At 45.5% G+C, this 23,723-nt stretch overlaps 1 protein-coding gene across 3 annotated transcripts in view; it reads right to left on the reverse strand.

Annotated features, from left to right (window-relative positions):
- Positions 1-23,723, reverse strand: part of RB1 (RB transcriptional corepressor 1) — a 2,466,185-nt gene that overhangs the window by 1,381,257 nt on the left and 1,061,205 nt on the right. For all 3 annotated transcript variants that reach the window (XM_069639386.1, XM_069639387.1, XM_069639388.1), the window contains exon 16: positions 10,143-10,219. In XM_069639386.1, the coding sequence (XP_069495487.1) occupies positions 10,143-10,219 (77 nt within the window). The remainder of the gene's footprint in view (positions 1-10,142; positions 10,220-23,723) is intronic.

Raw genomic sequence — 23,723 nt, forward strand, 5'->3', positions numbered from 1 at the left:
TATGTGCTTTTTGATTTTACATCAACCACACGTGATTCACTCAAACTAAATAATTTTGGCTCAGACACGCCCCTGACTGTAGTCTCCTTCCCCTGCAGCACAGACATCAATCAACACAGAACTCCGTCCTGATGAAGGCCGTGTTAAAGATGAGGCACACCTAGCCCACCTAGAAACGGCTGAAACACCTGGTGTAGATGCACTACTCCCCCCAAAACTACAGCACATTAATGCTGTTTACGCAAGAAAAATATTTTTGTGTACCCACCATTGTTCTGTGTGTTTTCCACAAATGTTGACTTGAATATGTACACTGCAATATGTTAATTTCCTGGCAAATCCTAATAAGAGTCGGGTTTGTTACACACACACAACACACACAATTTGGAGATTGTCCCAAAAAAAAATTTTTTTTGGGCACTGTGTGTTGTAAATATGTTTTTATCTGATTGTTCTGTTTTAGCAAACCATTTTGATGTCTTAATTTCTCTAAATGTTGGATTTATGTCTTTTTGCACACAACTTTAATATAAAAAAATGAGATTTATCTCTACAACATACTATTGAAGAGTGATTCCTTCCTTAGCAATGCAGAGTTTGATAATACATGTGGAGGTGTTGTTCTGAGCCTAGCATCCTTGGACCTATGCATTTTGGAGCCAGGCCACCTATTCGTGCCAAACGCGGTAATCGCAGTTTACCTGGAAGGAAAGGGTTAAAATATACAAAATTATATGATGCCACCAGCCCTGTCCAAGGCACATCTGCACTTCTCCTAAAAAAAATCCTTCAAGACTATCTAGGGCCTTTGGAAATGACTAATAGACCCAAGTGCACTGTACTGGAAGGTACATTGTACACTTGTTACATGTTGCAGAAAAGTTGCAACATTGGAAAGGACTAAGGGAAACAAAGTCTCCCAGTACTGACTGTATTAAGGGCATGTCAGTTTCCCCATAAAAAGTGAGTGAAAAGCCCAAAGGAGTGCAGCAGAAGGCTGGGCCCCTCTGGTAAAGTCAGACTATGGTGTTAACATCAGCAAAAAGTTGGGGGGTACACAAATGGAGGGAAAATTACACATGAAATGGAAATCCCAACCCGACAAAAAACTTCAGACCCCGACTACAACGCCATCACCATTGATGGAACACCTATACCTGTAATCAAACAGGTTAAAACATTAGGTGTCTATCTTGATTCTAACCTCAACATGACCAAACACATTAGCTCACTCTACTCCTCCACCGCCAAACTCATTGCTCTTTGCCGCCAATTTCTCACACCACAAAATTACCTCACACTAGCGCAAGCCCTCATATTAACAAAGTTGGACTACTGCAACATCCTCTTGCTAGGAACCACAAAGTCTAATCTGGCCAAACAGCAATTACAGCAAAACAAAGCCTTAACGAAGCCTCTGAATCTCTTCATCCCCAACAGTCAGGCTTTAGGCCGGCCCATAGTACTGAGACAGCAATCTTAGACATTCAGACAAACATGCTCAGTATTATGGACAATGGGAAAGCAGGCCTCCTGGTCTTATTGGATCTCAGTGAGGCCTTTGATCTTCTAGGCTATAACGTTCTTGAAGTGGCACTGAGTAAAACAGCCAACTGCTCTAAGGCAGCTAAGGGATGGATAATGTCATTTCTAAAGAATAGGACATCTCGGGTTCACTGGGGTGACACATTTTCATCAAAGAGAAATCCTCTGTGGGGTTACCTAGGGAGTCAGCATGTCTTCCCCTGTTGTTTAACTTGTATCTTAGATTTATCTGCCTTGCATTGTGAAGCAGTTAAATGTCTACTTTACGAACTACGCAGACAATACTCAGTTAGTGATTGAACTTTGTGGAGATCATAAGAAGGATAATGAAAATCTACTTAACATCCACTCCAGCATTGAGCAGTGGATGGATCTGAATTGGATGCGTTTAAACGGATAGAAAACTGGGTTGATGGTCTTCGGTTCCAGGCAGGTCAGAAAACTCCCTTTCCCCAGAATACAAATCTTTTCAGATAGTTAACACACTGATCAAGGTCCTTGATAAAGTTACAATGCTCGGCATAATGATGGAAGCATCATTAGGAGCCGAAGCACAGGCTCAATACTCAAATAAAACTTGCGGATACTATCTTAGACTCCTTAAAATCATCAGGCCCCATCTCTCAGAGGATAATTGCGCTACAGAGGCTAGGGCAACCATCCTATATCGGCTGGATTACGGAAATGCCCTGTTGGTAGGAGCAAACAATAAATGCATTAAAGCCAGATTATACAAAACAACGCAGTCAGGATTATTAAGCGCATATCCAAACGCAATCATATTAGCAATTTCAGGAGAAAATTGCATTGGTTTAGAATAGAGAATAGAATTCAATTCAAAGCACTTACCATCGCACATCGCTGCATTTACGGCAAAGCTCCTGTGTACTTGAAAGCAAAAATTCACACACGTACCCACTCGCTCTCTTAGATTGGCCGACCAAAACAAAGAGGTGGTAGAGAAGCATAATCGTAAACTAGGCCTAGGCAAATCCTTCCCGACAGTTACTGCAGGTCTTTGGAACAACCTACTCTTTAATATAAGAAAAGAAGTGAATTACTTAAGCTTTAGGGAGCACGTGAAGACTCATTTTTGACTAATTGACCCTCATTTTACATGTAGCTCCATTCTTTGTTTTGTCCCGTGTCTTAGGATGGTATTACGTGTGTTCATGTTTCTGCGCCCTGAGACTCGCGAGTTACTGGCACAATATAAATAAAATAGAAATAAGGGCAACCTTTGGACCATAACTCAAATATCAGGAGAGAAGCACAGTGGTTACCCAAACAAGCGAGAATACTATTCAAGTCCCTATCATCATGCACAAATATATTACCAAAGATGCCCCCACCTACCTCAACAACAGTGCTGCCCAAAAAAGGACAACTAGACCCCTTAGATCAGGCTTTAGCACATACTTTTCCAACCCTAGATTCAAGAGCTCCAGAGCAGTGGGTGCCAGCTTCCCAGTTTCAGCACCAAAGATCTGGAACTCCCTCCCCCTGCATATCGGAAATTAGCTATCCCACTACCACTTCGAGTATTGTCAAAACTTGGACATTCAACAAATTCTAACCAGGATGGCCGCATCTGGAAATGTCTAAGATAATATTGTAACTATTATTCTCTCCTGAACTGTATTAACTGTATTACAACAAATGATGTAACTAACCCTACTTGCATTGTAATCTCCTTTGGATCCAGACAAGTAATCCTGTGTAACCTATGCCGTGATACCCCTGGGTTGGTTGTGTACTAAATGCTATAAATACATGGAATAAATAAATAGTGACATCATTAACAAATGATCAGCAGCCACAACACGTCTTTTTTCCATTTAAAAGTTTATGCATTTGAATTTGCGAATTGCCCTTTTTCCTTGCAGTATAACCTTACAGATTATACCATCGATCACTGGTGATATTTCACTCGCGGATGAAACTCGTCAGCCGGCCATCCACCGGGGTGTACCCATGGGGGCTCGATGTCCTGGCCGCTTCAGGCCTGTTTCAGAGCTGGTGTCCTGCCGTGCGGGTGACGGCCTCTGCTACCATAGGCCTGGGAATGCCTTTGTAGGCTTCCTGGGTCATGGATCTGGTAGGCTGACGGTATGAAGAGGAGAAACCTCTGAAAGACCTGCTTGACTGTTCCCTGGAGGAGCGAAGAGAGCGCTGCTGCTGGAGAGTCCGCAAGGAACGGGTCTTCTTCATATCCACCTTGATGGCCTGGAGGGACTCGTCAACGACCTTCCCAAACAGGTTCTCTCCGTTAAAGGGAGTGTCCAACACCTTTGCCTGGACTTCCTGCTGGATATTTGTGGCCTTCATCCAGTCTTGTCGACGAAGGCAGACACTGTTCCCCATCTGCAGGAACACTGTCGGCAATGTCCAACGCCACTTTAATGGCGTGATCAGATGCAACCCCCCCCACCCCCCTTCCTGGAAAAGAGCAATTGCCTTATCGTCTGGGAGGAACACCAGAATAGGGCCTAGCGTGTACCACACCTCCCTGTCGTAGCTGGCTAGGATTACCCGTGCGTTGGCCACCTTGATTGTGGACGTCGCAGTTGAAATCACCTTCCTTCCCATGATGTCCAGCTTCTTCCCCTCGCTGTCTGGAGGGACTGAAGATGATGAGGTCGGGTTAGCCAACAGTTTCCTTGCAGCCACCGATAGCACTGAATCGGGCGATGGTTGAAATCTCAGGCACTTGGGTGCGGAGTCCGACACCCGATACTTCTTCTCCTGTCTATCCAGTTTGGCTGCAGCCGTGCAAGAGTTATTCATGAGGGCCACGATTGTCTTCCTCCTGGATTTGCGCCTCTGGTACAAGAAACCTTCCTGCCTTGTTTCTTCAGGGGCACAAGCTGAAAAGGCGTAGAGGCTCTGGCTATCATGGAAAGGTACAGCCCCACCTCGTCCAGGTGTGGATGCCACTAGGTGGAGCATCCGAAAGCAGAGACTCGTCGCCGCTGTGACGATATCAGTCATCCATGGTCATAGCTGTATCCATCCCGTGCCTGCTGGGGGAGAAGGGCCCGACGTGGATGTGCAGGCTGAAATGGTGGCACGGATGATGCTTCCTCTTCTTAGTTGGAGGCTGAACGGGGGCCTTGGGGACCACTGGAACCGGGCCCGGTGGCATCCTCTTCTGAATCTCTGACACCAAGGTGTGAAGAGTCGACAGAATATCCAGAGACACATCCCTCGGCTGAGCTGGCAGGTTTTGAAAACTAGCCCTGCACCGTCTTCTCCGTCGTTGTCCTCTTCCACGTCCTAGTGGACCGTGTGCAAGGACTCCTGGTCCTCGTCATCACTAGGAAGGCTGCTTGGGGGCTCCTCGCGTCCCACTTTTTCGCCCCTGTGAGGTTTGAACCGGGCCTGAGCCAGTTTCTCCCCTTCTGGCGTGCCAGCAGACTTTGCTAAAGTCACTGGGACGCTGTCGCGCCTAGGGGGCAAGGATAGCTTCTGTGCTGCAGGGGCTACCTTCACAGGGTCAGCTCCCTTAGACATTGTGAGAGCAGCTGCCACCAACTCTTTCGTCGAAGTCTTTGCCTGTGCTGATTGGGCCTGCATGGGCAGCTTGGCCGCTTTCTTCTCCGTCTGCAGCCTCTTGGATTTCTCCCGCTGTTTAGCTGGGGTAGATCTCTTTTTTGAGGAGGAGCTTGAGCCAGCTGGCAATGGAGGCGGAGGACGACGATCGCGCCCTATCAACCTTGTGACCCGCTTCCGCGTTGACCCCGAGTGGAGTGGTTCTGGCGATTCTTGTCCTGGTCTTTGGCCCCCATGGATGAGGCGCCCTCAAAGATATTAGAAGACCGCTGCTCAGACTGGCCGGTCCTGGGTTAGCAATGACTCTGCTCGGAGCACGGCCACGCCACCAGTCTACTGTGCCTGTACTTTGTCGTCTTCTTGGAGAACTCAATGCATATCTTGAACTCCAACTCCGTATAATCCGGGTGCAGGCAGTAGAGGCATTGTAGGTGCTTGTCTTCCACAAACACATTCCGTAGCCCTGCACTTGATGCAGATCTTCGAAGGGGGCGAAGTAGGCCAGATGGCCGTCTGGAAACTTCAACAATCTTCGCCCTTGAGGGGTGCTGAAATTCACCAACAATGGATACCCGCTGTTGGCAGATGGAGAATGAGCACATGGGCTCTTTTTGGAACATAAATAGAACCTTTTTCTGTCGCAAACAGAAAAAAAAGTAGCTTGCAGAGCAAACCTGAGGACTTCCAACAGTGAAGCCTGTGGTGAAAATCCGAAGATGGCTGCCAGAGGAGGGGCTTAGGGAGAGTAGTGTCATTGGATCGGGGCAGTATGACCCAGAGGACAGTGATTGGTTTAAGGGAGAACTACAGTTTGTAAATGAAAGTGAAACAGTTTTTTCATTTACTAAGGATTCCCAGCCTGGCAGAGAATATTCACGAGCATGTGAATCAATGCTGGAGAAAGAATGTTTTGTTACGGGTAGACCCTTGCGAGACAGAGAATGGGCCACGAACAGCTGGTCTGATTTTCAGAACTCTGATGTCCTAGCGACGTAAAAGCTCAAGGCTCTTTTAGGATCTAAACGATGGAACCAGTCCTCCTCTTTAGAGGGGTGCGGTGGTGGGTAGAAGACCGGTAAATCTATGAACAGAGAGGTGGAACTCAGAAACCACTTTCGGGAAAAACCAAGGTCTCCACCCCCAAAAAAACAATGCCGGAATGGGGGCTTGCAGCACAATTGCCTGCAACTAACCAACCCTCCTAACTGACGTGATCGCAACCAAAAATGTTGTTTTCAAAGACAACAGTCTCAAGGAACAGGAATGCCTGGGCTCAAACGGAACCATCAAAAATGTCAGAACCAGATTTAGGTCCCAGTCGAGGACAACAAAGGGAGTTGGTGAAACTTATTCACAAGGCCCTTCAGGAATTGGGCCTTCACTGGTATTGTAAAAATGAATCTTGATCGGGGACCTTTTGAACACAGACAAGGCTGCCAAATATCCTTTGACTGTAGTAACCTGAAGGTCTGCTGATGACAGTGACGGAAGGAACTCCATCACTGTATTGGCATTCCCTGCACCGCCACCTCAATTCTTCTCCACCTGCACCCATACAAAGATCTTGTAGACTGTGTGCAGCCAGCGACACCTCTAGTACCTCCTGCGAGAGGTCCTAGTCATACCTCATCCACTCAAGAACCACGCATGTAGATTGAGGGACTCCAGGGTCAGGTGATCCGGGCGCCGAGGCAATCAGTGAGGCAGACAGGTGGGGAGATCCAAGAGATCAGATTGCCACTTTCCCCTCACCCAGTCTAGGGCGATCAAGATCATGGTTGCTCGAAATCACTTCAACCTCCAGAGAACCCATGAAATGACGGGAATCGGGGGAGAAGGCATAGTGTAGAGGGAAGGTCCAATCCACCAGAAACGTGTCCCCAAGTGCACCGTCCGTCGGGAAACTCTAGAACAAAACTGTCTGCACTTCCTGTTGGGACTATGGCAAACAGATCCACTGCTGGGGTATCCCAGAGAGAGAAGACCTCTTCCAGGACTTCCTGGCACACTTCCCACTTGTGTGAAACCACGCACTGCTGAGACCGAAATCCAGTTCTCCAGCAACCAGAACCACAGCTGCATCGCCTCTCTGCAGAAGGGAAGGGAACACATGCCACCTCGTTTGTTTAGGGAGTGCATGGCCACTATATTGTCTGTCAGAATCAGCACGTTTCCACTTGAGAGACGGGACGAAAGCCCTCGGGGCTAGCCTGATGGCTCGCAATTCAAGCCTGCTGATGTGCCACCCGAGTTCTGTTGCTGTCCAAAGGCCACTCACCTGCAAATCTTCGCAGCCAGTCCTGAAGTTTGATGGTGTGGAGAATTTCTCTCAACGTCACCATCCTTAATTTGTCCTTTCTCAGAAATGTGTTCCAGGCCCTGAGGTACAGAATGAGATGGAGACGACCTCCTTTATTGGGCACCAGGAAATACTGGCAATACCAGCCCGACCCTCTCTGATTGGGAGGTACCTCTTCCACAGCACCCTTCGACAATAGGTCTTGCAGTTCTTCCTGGAGCTCCTGTCCCGGTTAGACTGGAGGCGGTGGGGGTGGGTCCGGTGGTTTCCTTAAGAAGGGCAGAAAATAACCCCACCAAACGTGCTGCAGAGCCCGGGTGTCCAAGGTAATCTCCTGCCACTGGGGCCAATGTTCTGCCAACATTCCACGAACCGGCAAGTCATGGGTGGGGAAATCAAAGCAGCTTAACAGGTGGAGCCCCCCCGCCGCTGGTTGCTGGCCTCTAGAAGCCCCTCTGCCCCTTCTGGAATGCGAGAAACGCCTCTGCCCCTGCCTGGCTTGTGGGAGCTGTGCTTTCCTGCCATAAGGCACATGGCGTCTGTAGCCTCTGCCCCTAGAGGCAAAGCTGAAGGCAGGTTTGGCCGGCTGCGCAGCACGACCCAGCAATTCTGTGGCTATTTTAGACTCTGAACTTTGCCTGAGAGTTCTCGGCCATCTGGCCAAAAAGAAAATCTCCCTTGAAAGGCATGTCCAGTAGCCTATTCTGGAAGTTTCGGGAGGAAGCCAGAGGTTTTTAATGTTAAAAGGTATTTGTATCGAACACCATCTTGTTTGCAATAGCCATAATTTGCGTGAATTGATCCTGCAGAGAGTTATACAACACCTCATAGTTTTGTAAATGATGTCAATGAGTATGATAGGGATGCCAACACTGTCTGTTGGAAATAAGCCTGTTCTTCAGCTCGTGTTGGTCCGTCCCCTTTCCTTTGATTCCACTGTGGACTCCTGGGGTCTTGCTGCAAAGAAGCCGATGAGGGGGGGGGGGGGGGGGGGGGGGGGAGAGATGGACTACTTCCCGAATTCCCCTCACCCCCTTTGAGCCTCGCTGTAGGAGAGGGAACCCCAACCCACCACACTTTCATTTTGTATGCCTTCCATCCTACAGGGGCATGTGCACTCTGGAATTAACAGTCGGTCTTGCTTTTGATGTTCCATAGGGAGTTCCCATTCCAAATAGTCAGTTTCCTGCTGGATAGATTTCTGCGCCCCACCCGCTCGTTCTCCACAAAAGAAGTTCCTTCTATTCCATTGCGGGCTCCAGCAGTTCTGCATCTTTCATCTCTTATCAAGGATTTATCCAGCGCTAGTAGCCGGTCCTTTACACATGACAGGCTAGTCCCTTTTCTGTTGAGCAATTTTTGTTGTTAAATCCATTAGTTCTCTAGCAAGATGGGCACCTAGATCAGAAATGTTCCGCAATCTGGTGGGGGAGAGAGCTAACCCCCCACTCTGTCACCGTTATAAGGCTCCTGTGTATATTGTTGCACCTCATACTGTGGTGCATGTGTCTCACGTGCCATTTGAGCTGCCTACACCACAGTAGGACTACTAGCACCCCTAGACACTGCTTATGCATTTTTCATGCGCGCTTCAGCTTTGCGTGTTCCCACAGCTGTTTTTGATGAATGCGCAATGTTTTCCCTCGGCACACAGGAGACTGTCTCACACACACCCCTCCATTGCTCCTCCCCACCAGGTGGCCTCTGGAGATCATTCTCACTCTGTGACAGACCGCTCATTCCTCCATTGCTCAGCCCCACTTAATGGCCTCTAGAGATCATTCTGGCTCAACATAGATCCTTCCTTTCCTAATTTTTCAGGATAACGGACATTTCTTTTGTCAACGGTAGCAAACCCACCTGTGTTTCAGCCCCCACACAGTCATTTAGGTACATATTGCTTGCGCAGCGTATTACCTGAAGATGCGTGCACGCACAGGTGGGAGTTGTGGCAGGAAGTATCAGCGGTCTGGGGTGGGGCGTTCTCCTTTTAAAGCTCTGTCCTTGGAACACTACACACTGCATTCCACCCAACTCCAACAAACTCCAATTATAAATATTAAAAAGCATTAGATAGTACTAATAGCACTAAGAGCGACGGTACAGCAGCCGAGTATATCAAATTATATCAGAGTGTGTCAAATAAATTGGCAGTTTACAGCGTGGAAACAGGCACGTGTGCCCTCTGGATTTTTATCCAGGAGAAGCACCCCCCATGCCAGGACACCACGGCTGCGGTTTTGCACTTGCTACCTTACCGCCCATTCAGCGTCTCCACGTTGGTTGCTCGTCAGTAGCGCGCCTTTGATCGATAGATGCCGATTTCTCTCTCATCCTACTCACGGTCCAGGCTTGATGTTACTCTACCCACTTGATGCAGGGTTCCCAGGGCAATGTGGAGCGTCTCGTACGGCACAGCAGAGAAGAGCAGAATAAACAAGGCAAAACTTAAACGGTCCCTGTAAGAAGAAAGGACCGAGGAAAAACGTGCAGAGGCGGCTAAGCGCACTGTGAGAATCCACAACAGCCGCTTCCGACACCCAAGCCAACCACCTTTTACCTTGTAAACTTGTGTCAAGCATTTAGGCAGTGAAACCATTCATAAATAAACACATACCAAGTTGCAAAATACATCTTAAATTACACAACATGGTTTGTGGAAGAAAATCATACAGTTGTAAACATTTTTTACCAGATAGCAATGGCAACAATCAGTTTAAAGCAACATAAAATTACTTTAACTTACTTCCATAGGTTGCCATGACTACCTCAATGGAGCAGCCTAGTAGGGATTTGTGAAAAGCAGAGTCGTTCAACAGTTTGCTGAAAAGAAAACATCAAATATTGGCTTAACAAACCAAACATAACTTTATTTTTACGCCGGAAAACAACCCTAACCAAGTCAGAACAGTTTGATGGTATGGGGTTCTTTAGATTGCTTGGTGCAGAAATGATCATGCTTAGTTTGTCTCCAGTTCCATGGACGCCCCACCATGAACACATTACTGGAGTGGTCTTTCTAGCACACTAAGTAGGAATTAAACACTGTATGATTTCTCCTTCTGCAGCCCAACAGCCTCAAGGCTTTACCCTGCGGAGGAATATCCAGATTCGGGAATATTCCCCTGCAGAGTAAACGCACATGCAGGAGCAGCAGTTATGCTAATTTGAAATGAGGAACACGACATTCTTTCAACCAACTACGTAAGAACTGGAAAAGATTTAAACCCAAGTTGGGGTACTTAGAAAAGCATTTACAGTTGAAAAACGACATGATCAAACATTGCGAACAAACAGAAAAAGGACTAGGTGATGGCGACCGCTGTGCTCAAACTCATAAGATTTCTTCCATTGCTAAGAGATAGGATTGACATGTATTGTGGTGGCACCTGAAATTGCTTCCAGGAAAGCAGTTGAAAGAATTGTTAATAAACAATAACATGCATGCATACTGTACACACACATGCAGTTATGTTTCTGTAAGCACCAGACCCCAATTTCCTAGTTCAACATCCAGTCATTCCAATCAAAAAATAATTGATGATATGGTGGGGAGAAGGTAACAAGAGAAAGTGAAGGACCAGGTGTACAGTAATCACCAACTTCATCTTAATTTGGTTCTCCTATACAAATTAACACATTTGTGGTGTGTTTTAGCCAAACAGATTGCTCGAAATGCGGGCCTTACCAGCAGATAGAAAGTTCTGAGGAAGCGGTTCATCCTCGTACCTCCAACAGTGAAGTGCCCCTCCTGACAAAGAGTCCAAACTTGCATGCACTGTGTTTGAATGTTATTTTCAATTTCCTTATAAATCTATCTTGGATTAATTTCTTTTCTGGAAAGATGTTCTCACGAAAGCAAATCTTCATTTAACAAAATAAATGCGATAGATAGCCATAGTTAATCACCATAATACCCCCTGTGGCAGGATACACCAGATGTGTGTTAAAGATCAGAGCAAGGGCTGGAGGGCCATTATTATCCAGTACAGCTCACCAACTCTGTTATTATTGCTCAGTCAATATTGTATTGCCAAGTAAAAAAAAAAAATAAAGTGAGGATGGATGGCAGCAAAAAGGTGGTCAATGAGCAACTCCATGCAAAACATACATCACTAGAGACTAGCCATACAGTGGCAGTAAAAGATATGCCAATTAGCCCACATATGCACTCTACTGCCTAAAATAAGTAAATCTCTACAAAACATCCCTAATTCTGCCTGCATGACCTCACCTGGACAAATGGTGCTAAAAGGGTTGTAACTATGTTTAATACATACATCTTGCAATGGTGCATATTTTCTTAACATACATCATTACATGGGACAGTAAAACAAAATGAATATACACATAAATAAATATCTTTCTATTCACTAAACCAATAAGCAGTACAATATATGTCAGAAATGTAGCTGCCCTTAAAAAAGCTCCACAGATAGCAGAATATATAGAATATTACACGCATGATTTATAAAAGGAGGACCCATTGTTCCATTGGTAACTTGTCATTCCAAGAAGTCCTTGTACAATTTATCTTGACCAGCTCACCATCGTCCCTGTTGGACAATGACTACCTTAACTGTTGAACTATGTGCTGGATAGAAATAAAATCTAGTTATAGGCTGACGCCATTTCATTTATGGGATAGAAACGCATCTAAGCTAGTAGAGCACTTGCCTCAAGTATTACTTACAATAGCGACTCCTGCACTGCTAATCTTTGTCACCCTTCCTCTAAACTCGTGCGGTGACCGGAACGCAGTCCGGAGTGTTAGGCAGAATCCTGTGCAGTTCCTTTAGGGAGCACTACAGAAGATTAAGTCTACAGTAATGAGCTATAAATCCCCTTTGTTATCAGTCTGTACCACAAAGATTTAGTTGGTAGCTGTGGCTAAGCAGTCAAACTCATCTCAAGAGGGAGATGAGCAGTATTCAGGATTTACACAATAGGGCTATAATACTATGGTACAAGGAAACACTGACCAAGGCTTTGCATCAAAAAAGGAGATATTTATTTTACACACTTCTAGTTCAACACATAAGTCACAGTTATTAAAGAAAGTTAAAATCAGTCAAGAAAAGTATACACAACTCCCTAGTTAAATTGTAGACACGTTTGAGCAAGAGTGAAAACTGAGCAAAACAGCACAGTGAAAACAAAACACAAATGGAACTCTAGCAATTTCTCACAAGGGAGGGAAAGCACAAGTTATACAGGAATATTTTATTAGACACCCTAGCAACACTTCCCAATAAGTTTGTAAACAAGTTTGGGCAAGGCAGTACTTTAGCATGTAGAATACTTAAATGAAAACCGAGCAAAATGGCGCTTCACAAGTTTAAAAAGTGGGAAGGAAAAGGTGGTTATAAGAATTAGGTGCACCAACACAGTTCTAGTTGAGAAGCAATCTAGAGAAGGCAGTTCTAACAAATTCCGCCAGAGTCTATATGCCTGTGCCGGAGTCAGTGGTACAGTGCAAACAGCCCAGGAGCAAAATGTTCTTGTAGCTGCAGTCAAGTCTTCGTTGAACGATTGGAAAAGGTGGATGCAGAAGGTGAAAGACAATGTTAGACGATGGGGGCGGCTAGCCCAACAGGTAGGTAAAGGATTTAAAACACCTTTAGCAGTAGCACATGAAAAGGGAGGCCTGGCGGAACAAAGTATCTTGAAATGTAGAAGAGACTCCTGCGGTGGCGGTTGTTCCTGGTAGTTCCTGCAGTTCGGGAGCTCCAGCAGAGGAAGAGAGACTCATCGTGAAGGAAGGTTCAAGTTACTGCACTGTCCAGGGATGAAACCAACCAGGGTGCTGCCAAACGAATAAAAGATACATACCTTTAAATCGCGGTCCGGGTGGACGGGTGCCTGGCTATCGCAGGGCACTCGCGATTCAACCAAGGCAGGTCCGGGAAGGCGAATGGTAAAGTGGTTGGCCCCACCAGCTCAAGGGAAGAAGGCTCTTGCAGATTAATATCTTCTCTCATCTTGTGGTGAAAAGTGGTGAGATGCTGCAGCAGGGCTTCACCCGTGGTTCAGTTGTTGCAGATGTCTTTGGCTTCTCTCCTCTTCAGCTTCTTAGTTCCAGTGGCAACGTCTTGCTCTTCCAGTCCTCAGGACCCTGCTTGTATGCAAAAAGATCCCCATTCATACAGCCTAGCCAGCACTCACACAGTGGAGTGGTCATCCTGGCGGGAGACCCTCCAGCCTATCAGGGCAGAGTGTGACATGGGTTGCTGAGGCAACCCTGTCCAGGGCTCCTACTCCCCCTCCCACACAGTGGTTCCACCCTAGACTCAGTGGCGCCGAAAGGAGGGCTTCTGGGCAGAAGCCCACCAAAAGGACGAACAAAGGATCCCCGACCTGGGTTAGGAGTTTAGAAAAAGACACAAGAAAGAATTTATATAAAAGTTCTGGCAAATAAAACCTACCGGAGTAAAGTTAGTATTTAAATAAACCTGTGGTATGTTAGATGGTGTCAGTAAATGTGGTAGCCTCGAACAATGGGAAAATCCCATAGGAAAATATTTGCGGTTGAATATTTTTGGCAGTAACCACTGCCACCAGCCAGAAACGTTTGAGAGAGGGACTGTACTGTACCCTCTCGATAATGAACATCAGAGAAAAACGAATAACCCTTTCCAGTACCTCCAAAGTAAGATTGGCTGTACTGGTTTTGTTCATAAAGAGTGACTAGTAAAGTCAATGGGGACTTTACATGCCCTGGGAGACAGTAGTCAGTCCCAGGGTATGAAGTCTATGTTTGGGGGTCGCTACGACACCCCTGTGTCACTGCACGGAGGGTGCTGTGTGACACATGTGGATAAAGATGGTTCCTATGGGGGCGTGATAAACCCCACAGACATTAAACACAAAAAATAGCCTAGAACACACATAGCAAATATGCCTAAGAGTGGGAAAAAGAGTCACACTCTTAGCAGGAGAAAAAAATCGAACCCTTCAAATCCAGCAAAGCTGCTGGGGGACTCTATAGTTAAGGGAAATTAGCCATAGAATGATAATTCTCCCTAACACGGAGAATAGGGCATATTTGTTATGCAGCATACACAACAAAACTTCAGAAGCAAAGGAAAGCCTGGTTCACTATTCTGCCCAAGCTCTGCCCTCTCCCCCCAAACCTAACTGTTTCCTTTCTCCAGTCTTTTCTTTCTGTCGCGGCCCTAATACGAGAACCTGTTACATGCAGGGCAATACGTGGGTGCTTACTCTGGAGGAAGTGGGACAACTATGGAGAGTATATCAAAGTTACATACCTCCAAGTACAGTTCTCCAGCATTGGTATCTATTATAGATTCACATGCTTATTGAAAGTGAATCTGCAATAGATGCTCCCGGAGCGTTGAACTGACAATCCCCTTTGACAACAATTAAAATAGCTTTCCCATTCTAAAACAGATATGGGAACATTAGACATGAGCGACACAGTAAGGCTTTCTTTCTAAGGCCAAATCTGGTTTTATCCCAACTTCTGAATATAATGCACTCTACACACCCTTGATTTGATGGTGTAAAATAATTTAATAGCCATTCTATGTTATAGATCTGATTCTGTTCCAGTTGCGGGGGCGAGAGGACAGCCCAGGCACATGGGCAGTGAATATACATGTAGTTTTGTGAGTTCCCAAAATGTGGAACTCACGTTCCCCTGCACACTATCTTAGGCTAAACGCCAAACTGTTTCACATATATTTTCATATGTATGTTCATCAATTAATGTTTGAATTTAAAGAAAAATAATAGTTTTCTGAGAAAAAACTGCTTTTAATACTTTCCACAATGTTGGTTTATACATAGAAGATATTTTAAATGTTCAATATAATTTCAAAATAAGGGGGGTAGAGGGGTGAGCAGTAAATAAATGGGAGGTGGAACCAGAAGTTGGTTTTATTCTAGGAGTTGTCACAATGCAGCTTTTCTCACAAGTGTGTTCTATCTGGCATCCTTATTTGGGTAGTAGTGCTTGCAATACCCCTAACCAATGTCAAGGCCCCCACTGCCTTGCAGCTAAACTTCAATTAGGTGTTAGCCTGTAATGCAGTTGTTGCAGCTTTTTCTGTAGAGGAATACCCAAACACCAAGCCCTGCAACTGTGTATTTCCCAATTTTCAAAAACACTCAGTACAGTCTACTATCCATTAGTACCCCAGTCCGTAAGACTGGGTTACTAAAAGCATTTTTCTTTCTGTTCTGAAACCTACTCAACATATAACACGCAATCACTCAAACTACTCCACCCGAAACACGTGAAACCTCATGCTCAAAGCTCACGCTGCTATACTACACATGACGGACATTGGTCACATCACCACCACAGACAACCTTGACAGACTTCATGACAGAAACATGGCTTACCCCCACCTCCTCCCACATCCTGGATGTCCTTATCCTTGCATGTAAACCATACATAGAGGTCTGGAAGAGGCCCTGCAGTCATCCACAAGACTTCATAGACTTGTACACTCCAGGATCCCTCACCCTTCAAATACATGGAACTCCTACACCACAACTGCTACTTTCCACCTAATTGACCACCCACCAGCTAGAATCAAAGACTTACTGGATGAAATCACCAACCCAATCGCTGCATCTGTCAATCATATCAACTTATTGCTGATGCCTCCCTTTCGAACAGCCTCGCGGCCACCTTGAAACTTGAGGAAAACATCTTCGGTTCCAGAAACTTCTCAAGACCTTCCTCTTTGCCTCTGCCTTTGTCCCCCTTGCCCCTGTTGATCTGTTTCTTCTCATGGCATTGTGCACCTGGCCATCCTCTGTTCTTTCGGGCCCAGGTACCTGCTCCCTCTGCCACCCTCCTGCACTGCCTCCAGGCCACCATCTGCACTAGCGTTCTGTATCTGTACCCATACAGTCCCCCTCCCATGTTTCTTCTGCACTTATCAGATATACCTTTCTGACTAACCTTCACCTGCCAATTGCTGGCTGCACTACCATGGTGTAAAGCCCTTATTTATTATTTATTCTATTTAATATTTATTGATGTTTTCTCTCCTCTGCTTCGCACTTTACACTCCCCCCTTTTCCTTGCACTTTAACCCCATTTTCCTTTCCCATACACTTGCGCTTTCTTAAATGTCACTGGGCCTAGAAAGATAGCGGTTTTTCAGTTTTTTTCCTCCCTGTCCCCTCCCTTTTTGTCTGGTCGCGCTCTGAAACACATGTACGAGCGCGATATAAATAAAATATAATTTCATTTCATTTCTCTCAGATCTCAGTCTGCCAGGAACACAAATAACCAAGAATGGCAAAAAAGGTCTCCTCGATCTCCCGGACACCCTCCACATGATACAACTTCTAATTTGTCACACCCACACAAAAGGCAGCACTCTCAGACCGGATATTCACCTCATCATCATACATTAAATGACTGCCACCTATACAACTCGACTGACCACAGAACAATACCTATTAAACTCCAGCACTCCCAACAAATACACCAGGATGCTCATTCAAAAAACATCCCGTAGAGGGCTTAGAAGAAAACCTCTCCAAACTTCCATACTCACTCCTTTTTTGGATGTCAACATCCTTCTCAACCAGGTGAGCTGCACTTTAACTTACTCCCCCGACATCCATACCATTGAAACTATGAACCAACAACATTAAAGCGAAGCAAGTGTCTTAACAAAGGCCCCAGGGCATAAGTGGTAAAGCGCCCTGCCGCCATGCGAGGATAGTAAAAAAATAAAAAGATAAAACGTTTAAAAAGTGGCCGTTGGAGAATGGAAAACAGTTTTCCTTTCCCTGGCGGCCATTGAAAACAATTTTAAAAAAAAGTAAACAAAATGGCCACCATGGAATAGAAGGGACTTCTCGTAGCACGTAGTCCCTTCTGCCTTTCCACGGTGGCCATTAAAAAAATAAAAAAAAAAAAATAGAAAAAAGTAAACAAATAAAATGGCTGCCATGGAAAGGAAGAAGGACTACTTGTAGTCCCTTCTTCCCTGCCATGGCGGCCTGTTGCAGATCGGGAGTGGACGTGCTGGGGACAGAAGTGCTCCCCAAGGAGCCGCTCCCGAAATAGACTGAAAATAAGATAAGTGGGGGGTGGGGGCGGCCTGGGCGGGGAGGGAATTTTGTCTATGGAGGGGGGGAGAGACCATTTACCTCGTTCTCCGGATGGGGAAGATGGCGGCCTCCCGCCGTGAGGCGGCTTGGATTGAGAGGGATTACTGCTGTTAATTTCCCCCATTCTGTGCCTCCTCATTGGCTGAGAGACTGTGTCTTGCCCCCCCCCCCCCCCACCCCTGCGCCAGGTACTAATCTTTGAAAGCGCCCGATCCCTTGTAGTTGCTTCTCAGGAAACAAACAATTTAGACAGTCACCTAAATGCTTTTTTGTTGCTCCTATGTAATCATTGAAACATGGCAACGCCCAAATCATGCAGCAACAGCGCCACTGTATAGGGTTCGCCCAAAAATACCAGTGTATGTATCCGGTGTAATGGGGTAATCCAAGACTATTCTAGGAAGGAATTGCAGTTGAGTTTTAGGGGCTATGTCCAAATTAAATTGGAACCATGACTCTGATGCAAAAAATACTTGGAATCTATTTTACTCACCCTGCATGCTGATGTCCCAACAAGAAAAGTAGTTTTTCTGGTTACAATATTGAAGTCCACCAAATGGGATGAGACAAGCCTGGGGAGGACCGCTTAACCACCCCAAGCTGGAGCAAAAGTCATGATCAAAGAGAATTTACAGAGTAGACCTCATAGAAAATATTCTACAAAAAACTTTTTTCATGCTTTTTCTTGTACCGTGGCAATGCAGCCAAATTAACCAAAACCGGGGAATGAGGGAGATCTGATTCCGACAGACGTAACAGGTACTGTAAAATGTCCTGAAGTAGGCACATAGCTGGGATGGTTCTTACTCCACTGCATCAAGAGACAAATCTTTACCATTTTTGAAAGTTGTATTAGTTGTGCACGCTGCGGCAGTCACATGCCATGGTCTACTTGTGGGAACATAAGGAGCGCTGGTGACCATGGGAATCTATCTTTAAGGTGCCCATAATTCCGATATCTGGGGGATTCCCCAGTCCCCCTTCAACGTTCATTAACACATTAAGCACCAGGAGCAGAGACTACCTAGCAAGCACATAGGGTGCAAGTAATAGACTAGTGCTCCCATCTAGACCTTGCGTCGCTGAACGCCCTTTCTGGCAGAAGAACCTAAATTTCCAGCACCTCATCATCAGGAAGTGCCAAGGGAATCCACCCACCTGGATGTCCGAGCAAGGACCACCATCCCAGCTCGGATGTATAATAAACTGTAGACATTGGGAGACAGACCATGAGCAGCAAGGCTCTCTAATACAGCTCGTTCCACCTACAAACCCTGCAAATGTCTCAGAGCCAGCTCAAGGATGGAACAGACTAATCATTGCCTGATAAGTCTGAGGCAGAAGCAAGATGAGAGGGGAAAATTAGAACCTGACTAATATAAACATTTCATTCTGACTTCGAAATGGCAGATAGGCAGCAGGCTATTTAAAACTAAATTAACAGAAACCAGCAAGTGTTGGACATGTGGTCAAGAACCAGGAGATCTGGAACATATACTACGGAGCAGTCCAAGATTTACGAAATTATGGTCCCTGTTATGGAAAGAAATAGTGCTGGGGCGGTAGTGCTGGTGCCAGGGAATGGGAGAATTACCCTCCTACATGATAGCGCGGTGTTGGGCCCGACTAACACCTAAATAGTACGCTCAAGACTTGCAGCACAATTGACAGCCACAATAACAATACTTAGACTCTGGAAGAGGCCAAATGCAACCACTATTATTCACTGGCGAAAAGGCCTATTGGATTTAGGCACTAATGTGAAAATCATATACAGAGCAAATGATCAAGAAGAGCAGTTTTGGAGTACAAGACGGCACCCCTCTCCTCAAATTAACCAGAGTATAATTTCTTACTGAGGGGGAGATAGTAACGACATCCTTTTCCATCTAGTCCTGGTAACTAGACTGACACAACACAGAGCTGGTGAAGTACTCTAAGAAGAATGACCATGAGAATTTAGCACCATGGGAGCTTAGCTCGAAATGCATGGTTCTGTTCAGTTGTGGGTTTTTGCTTATCGACTCAAAATATAATTTATCTTGATTAGTATTTCAAACCACAAGCATGTTACCATTGGAACTGCTAAACCTGGATTCAAACAGGAGGACAGTGTTAGGGATTCCAAACATATGGTTACCCGATAGCAGGCCTTAAACCTTCAGTGAGTACCTCAATATAGGAATTGCACATTGTGGGTCTACTGGAATGTAATTACTATTATATTATTGTAATGCTTTGAGATATACTACATTGTCATGTGAACAATAACTTTTCTTGTTTCTGATGCTGTGTTGTCACCTTTTTCATAACCCCAATAAGATCTGAATGACAAAAAAAAAGAATACAATAAAAACCTGAAGGCACATTCAAAACATGGCAAATAGGGGGTTTAAACCTTTGGCCACTGTGGCGAGATGGAGTAAGGAGGCTGACAAGATAATAAGTCTACAGCCAAAATGAGATTAATAACTCAAAGAAAGTAAACCTGTCTTTCCCTATCTATAGAGGGGTTATTCCTGACTCAACAGATAATCCTCGGGTACTCGTCAGAATGTCAGTCAAAACCAAAAAGTACCATCCTCCGTCCAAGCCAACTACCCTAGCCCTACCACTAAGAAGTAAACCACACAAAGTTCCTTGTTCTTCTTAACAAAACCACCAGGAGAAGAACTCCCTTGTCGTGGTCTACTTGGGAAGTTTTCAAGTGGGTTCCTTGATATTTTCTGAAACATGTTTTTGAAAGTCCTTTCACTTCCTCCCAAGGATTAATAAACAACTCCAAGGTTCACTCATCCAGGCCCACCAGAACACCTTATTCCCAGCATCTCGCTCAGCCCAAATTCAAACGTATAAAAGCGGGAGGGTCTAGCTTCCCATTCATAGCTGCTGAACAATGGAACTCACTTCCACCCACATTGAGAGCATAACATTCCTACTGGATATTCCGAAGAGCTCTCAAAACCTGCCTGTTCTCCTAATTAGGGACCCGACACAAGATCATTACTGTGCTGCATGTAACTGGTAAATGATCTGTATGAAACTGTAATACCATGTGTCTGCATGTAACTGGTCTCTGTAACAGCGCCTCGATGCCTTTGAGTTTTGCGCGCTTTATAAATGAAAACATAATTATTAGTTCAACTTTTCTCAATTCTTCTTACTGATGGTACCCTCTTAGGGCTACTTGTATCTGGACTACAGGGGAGATTGCTCCTGGACAACTCTTGTTCCTTTTGATATTTTTCATGCAAATTGGCTTTCCTACTTTGACGAGGGAGTTCACTCCTGATGCGCTATTTCCTTTGAATGTATGTTTGACATTTGGGGAGGCTGTCCCAGAGAGCCGCTTGCCTCTTCTCTCCTTGAATATCAGAACAAATGTGCAACAGTCTATTTTCAAGAAATACTGCAACGCTTGGTCTTTTGTGTCATCACTGATGAGGGAAATCACTCCTGATAATCACGACTCTTAGCTCTCTGCGAATCAAAGAGATGAGGGATATCAATCCACAGTAATACTTTACTCTTGGTTCTCTGGGTATCATTGTGATGAGATAGATCACTCCTGAATGCCACCAGACTCTTGGTTCGGAGGGTATCACTGATGAGGGAGATCACTCTCAATCCACTCTTCTCTTGGCTGTAAACCCATACCCACCTTTCTCCAGCTCTTCCCGTTACCTTTTGTTTGCTTCGGGCAACTATGAGAAACCTGAGGGCGTCCTCACTTCTTTCCCCTTAACACCCTCCTTGCAGGTGAGCAGGGAAACACTGTCGCTATTGGATCCAGACCCTGGGGGTGGAAATTCGAGGGAGGATCACGTAGGTAAAGGAGACTTGGGAAGTGGGGAGGAGACATCCTTGGGTGATGCACAGTACCCACCCTTTCCCTATTCCAATGAAACTGACCTTCCCGGGCCTTTATAGGTTATTCCCAGACCCTTTTATATAATTCCAGTGCTTCCTATTCATACAAACACCACTTGGGTACTGAGAGGAGGAAGCCCCATTAAAATAAAAGAAAGACTAGAAGAAGCAACAGGAGCTGTCTAGTGGTTTGGCTCATTACCCTGGAGCCGAGGACTTTAAATCTGGGCGAGCGAGGGGTCGAGAGGGAGGCGGAAGTCGCAGAAACAGGCAGAGCTGGAACTATAGCGGTGTTAGCAGAAGAAAACACATTGTGGGCAATCCCAGAAAGGTGGAGGAGAGTTACACAAACACTGGGGCCAAGACACAGCAGATGGCGCTGAACGGTCCTGTGTGGGTCTCGCCCCCCCCCAAAAAAACTTCAAATGGTAAAGAGTGCGCAGCGGAAGGCGTGTGGGCGGCTGTGGCTGGGGTTGAGTCGGTACCCCAGGGTCTACGGAGCCTGGCGAGCTCCCTGTCTGTAGAAGCTACATATCAGAAGCCTGAAGTCTGGCAGCCACAAAGTGGAGCCGCCAGTAGGCTAAACCAAGCATTTTGTTCTCTTGTGCGAGGTCCAGAAGGCAACAGTAGCAATCGGGGAACTTCTGTGTGTGAAAGAAAGTTGCCCAGCGCCAACCGAAAGCTGTCAGACAATCGAAGGATACAAGTTTATCACTCGCGAGTGATGCCAGTGTCAGAAAGTAAGCAAACTTGATTTCTTTCATGTTATAACTTGGGAAGAATCCATTGCGTGCAATTAAAAGTGAATCCCAAATGACATTTAAGAGAAGAACGATTTATACAACAGTTAATTCCATTGAAGTGACTAAATGTTTTTAAATGTGAATCGCTAAAACGCAAACAAGTATTGCCACAAGCTAAAAATAGTGGCGTAAAAGTAGTATAAAGACTGTGAATAAAAAATCTTGGGAGAAAGGCACCAGGTGTTTTATGAAGAAAACGTGAACCAGTGGCTGAGTTTTAGTAGGAGAGTGTGCTGAGAAACCTATATTGACAAGTGGAAGCTAATCAAGCTTTCAATATTTGAGGAGATATTGGGTCAAGTCCTGCTGTGAAGTTGAGAGTGCAGCAAGATAAATACAAATAAGGTGTGTCGTTTGGGTGAGCTGTAATGGGTGGACTTTGTGGTCCAACAACTGCGCCTAGATCGAGTGACCCATATTTGAAAAGAGCCAGAAGATTTGAACTGACTTTTGGGTTTTGTAAAATAAAGTCGGCGTCTTGATGAAGGGAATCCCGAGATTTTAGGAACTGTGTTGAACCCTTGGAAAAGGGAAACCCTGAGGAATTTGTGAAACTGTTTTGAACTTGAGGAAGGGGAAGCTGACAATAAGCCAGGAGCTGGAAGAAGCTCAGAACTTTATTTTTAACACTTTTCCTTTGCTGCTGACATCCCTACACATAGTATATGTTTAGTTGTGAGGGCAAGTATAGGTTTTGGACACAGACAGACCTTTCATTTGAACTTACTGACACTGACTATTCTTAGTTTTCTTCAGGTAAGGATATAGCACCTTAGCACAGGGCAGGTTTGGCCTTACTTCATCATGACAATTAAGTGAAATAAACCATATATTTAGAAAGTTGAATCTGTTGTGTGTGTCATACTTCATGCCGCCTTCACGTAGCTTACCGGTTCTTCCTGGGGCGTTTGGTCGCCTCTCTCGCTCTCCAAACGCTGACCGTGTCTTCATCGCTGCTTCTCAGCGTTCACAGTCTGCGCTGTGCATTTGTGTCTCTTTCTGCGTTCCCCGCTACACCTCTGCAGCGCCACAGTTTGCTGGGTCATTCGGTTCCAGCGCAGTTAAAGGACCGAATGGTCCACCTCTCAGAGTTCACGCCACCTTGGACTTTCTTCCAGCTTTGGCAGAGGTCAGTCTTCCTCTGAACAACTAAGGGATCCAGCGGCTGGTCTCCAGCATCCCCTCGACTGGGGACTCACTTTTCAGGATCACTTCTTCCTTCCTAGGTTCAAACTTACAGAGGTCTACAGGCTTTACACCAGAGTTCTCGCTCTTCATAGAATCCTATCATTTCTTTTTATTGTATAGCTGGGTCCTCCCCAATGGTGTGCCGTAGTTCTTTGTTTTGACTGTGTATTCTTCATGCCTCCTCGGGCCAGCTCTTACCAGCACCTGTCAGGCTTGGCAATGGATTAGTCTGTATAACTCCTTTAATCTTCTTCTTCTTAGTACTTTGATGGAATGTTTCATAATTAGCCTGGATGTTTCTTTTGGTCTTCCTTATTTTGGTGGTGTCAAATCTTAGAGTACAAAGGGAAGGAGTTTCACAATAA

Source organism: Ambystoma mexicanum, chromosome 7q (genome assembly GCF_040938575.1).
Source record: "Ambystoma mexicanum isolate Mex_15411 chromosome 7q, UKY_AmexF1_1, whole genome shotgun sequence".
Taxonomy (NCBI): Eukaryota; Metazoa; Chordata; class Amphibia; order Caudata; family Ambystomatidae; genus Ambystoma; species Ambystoma mexicanum.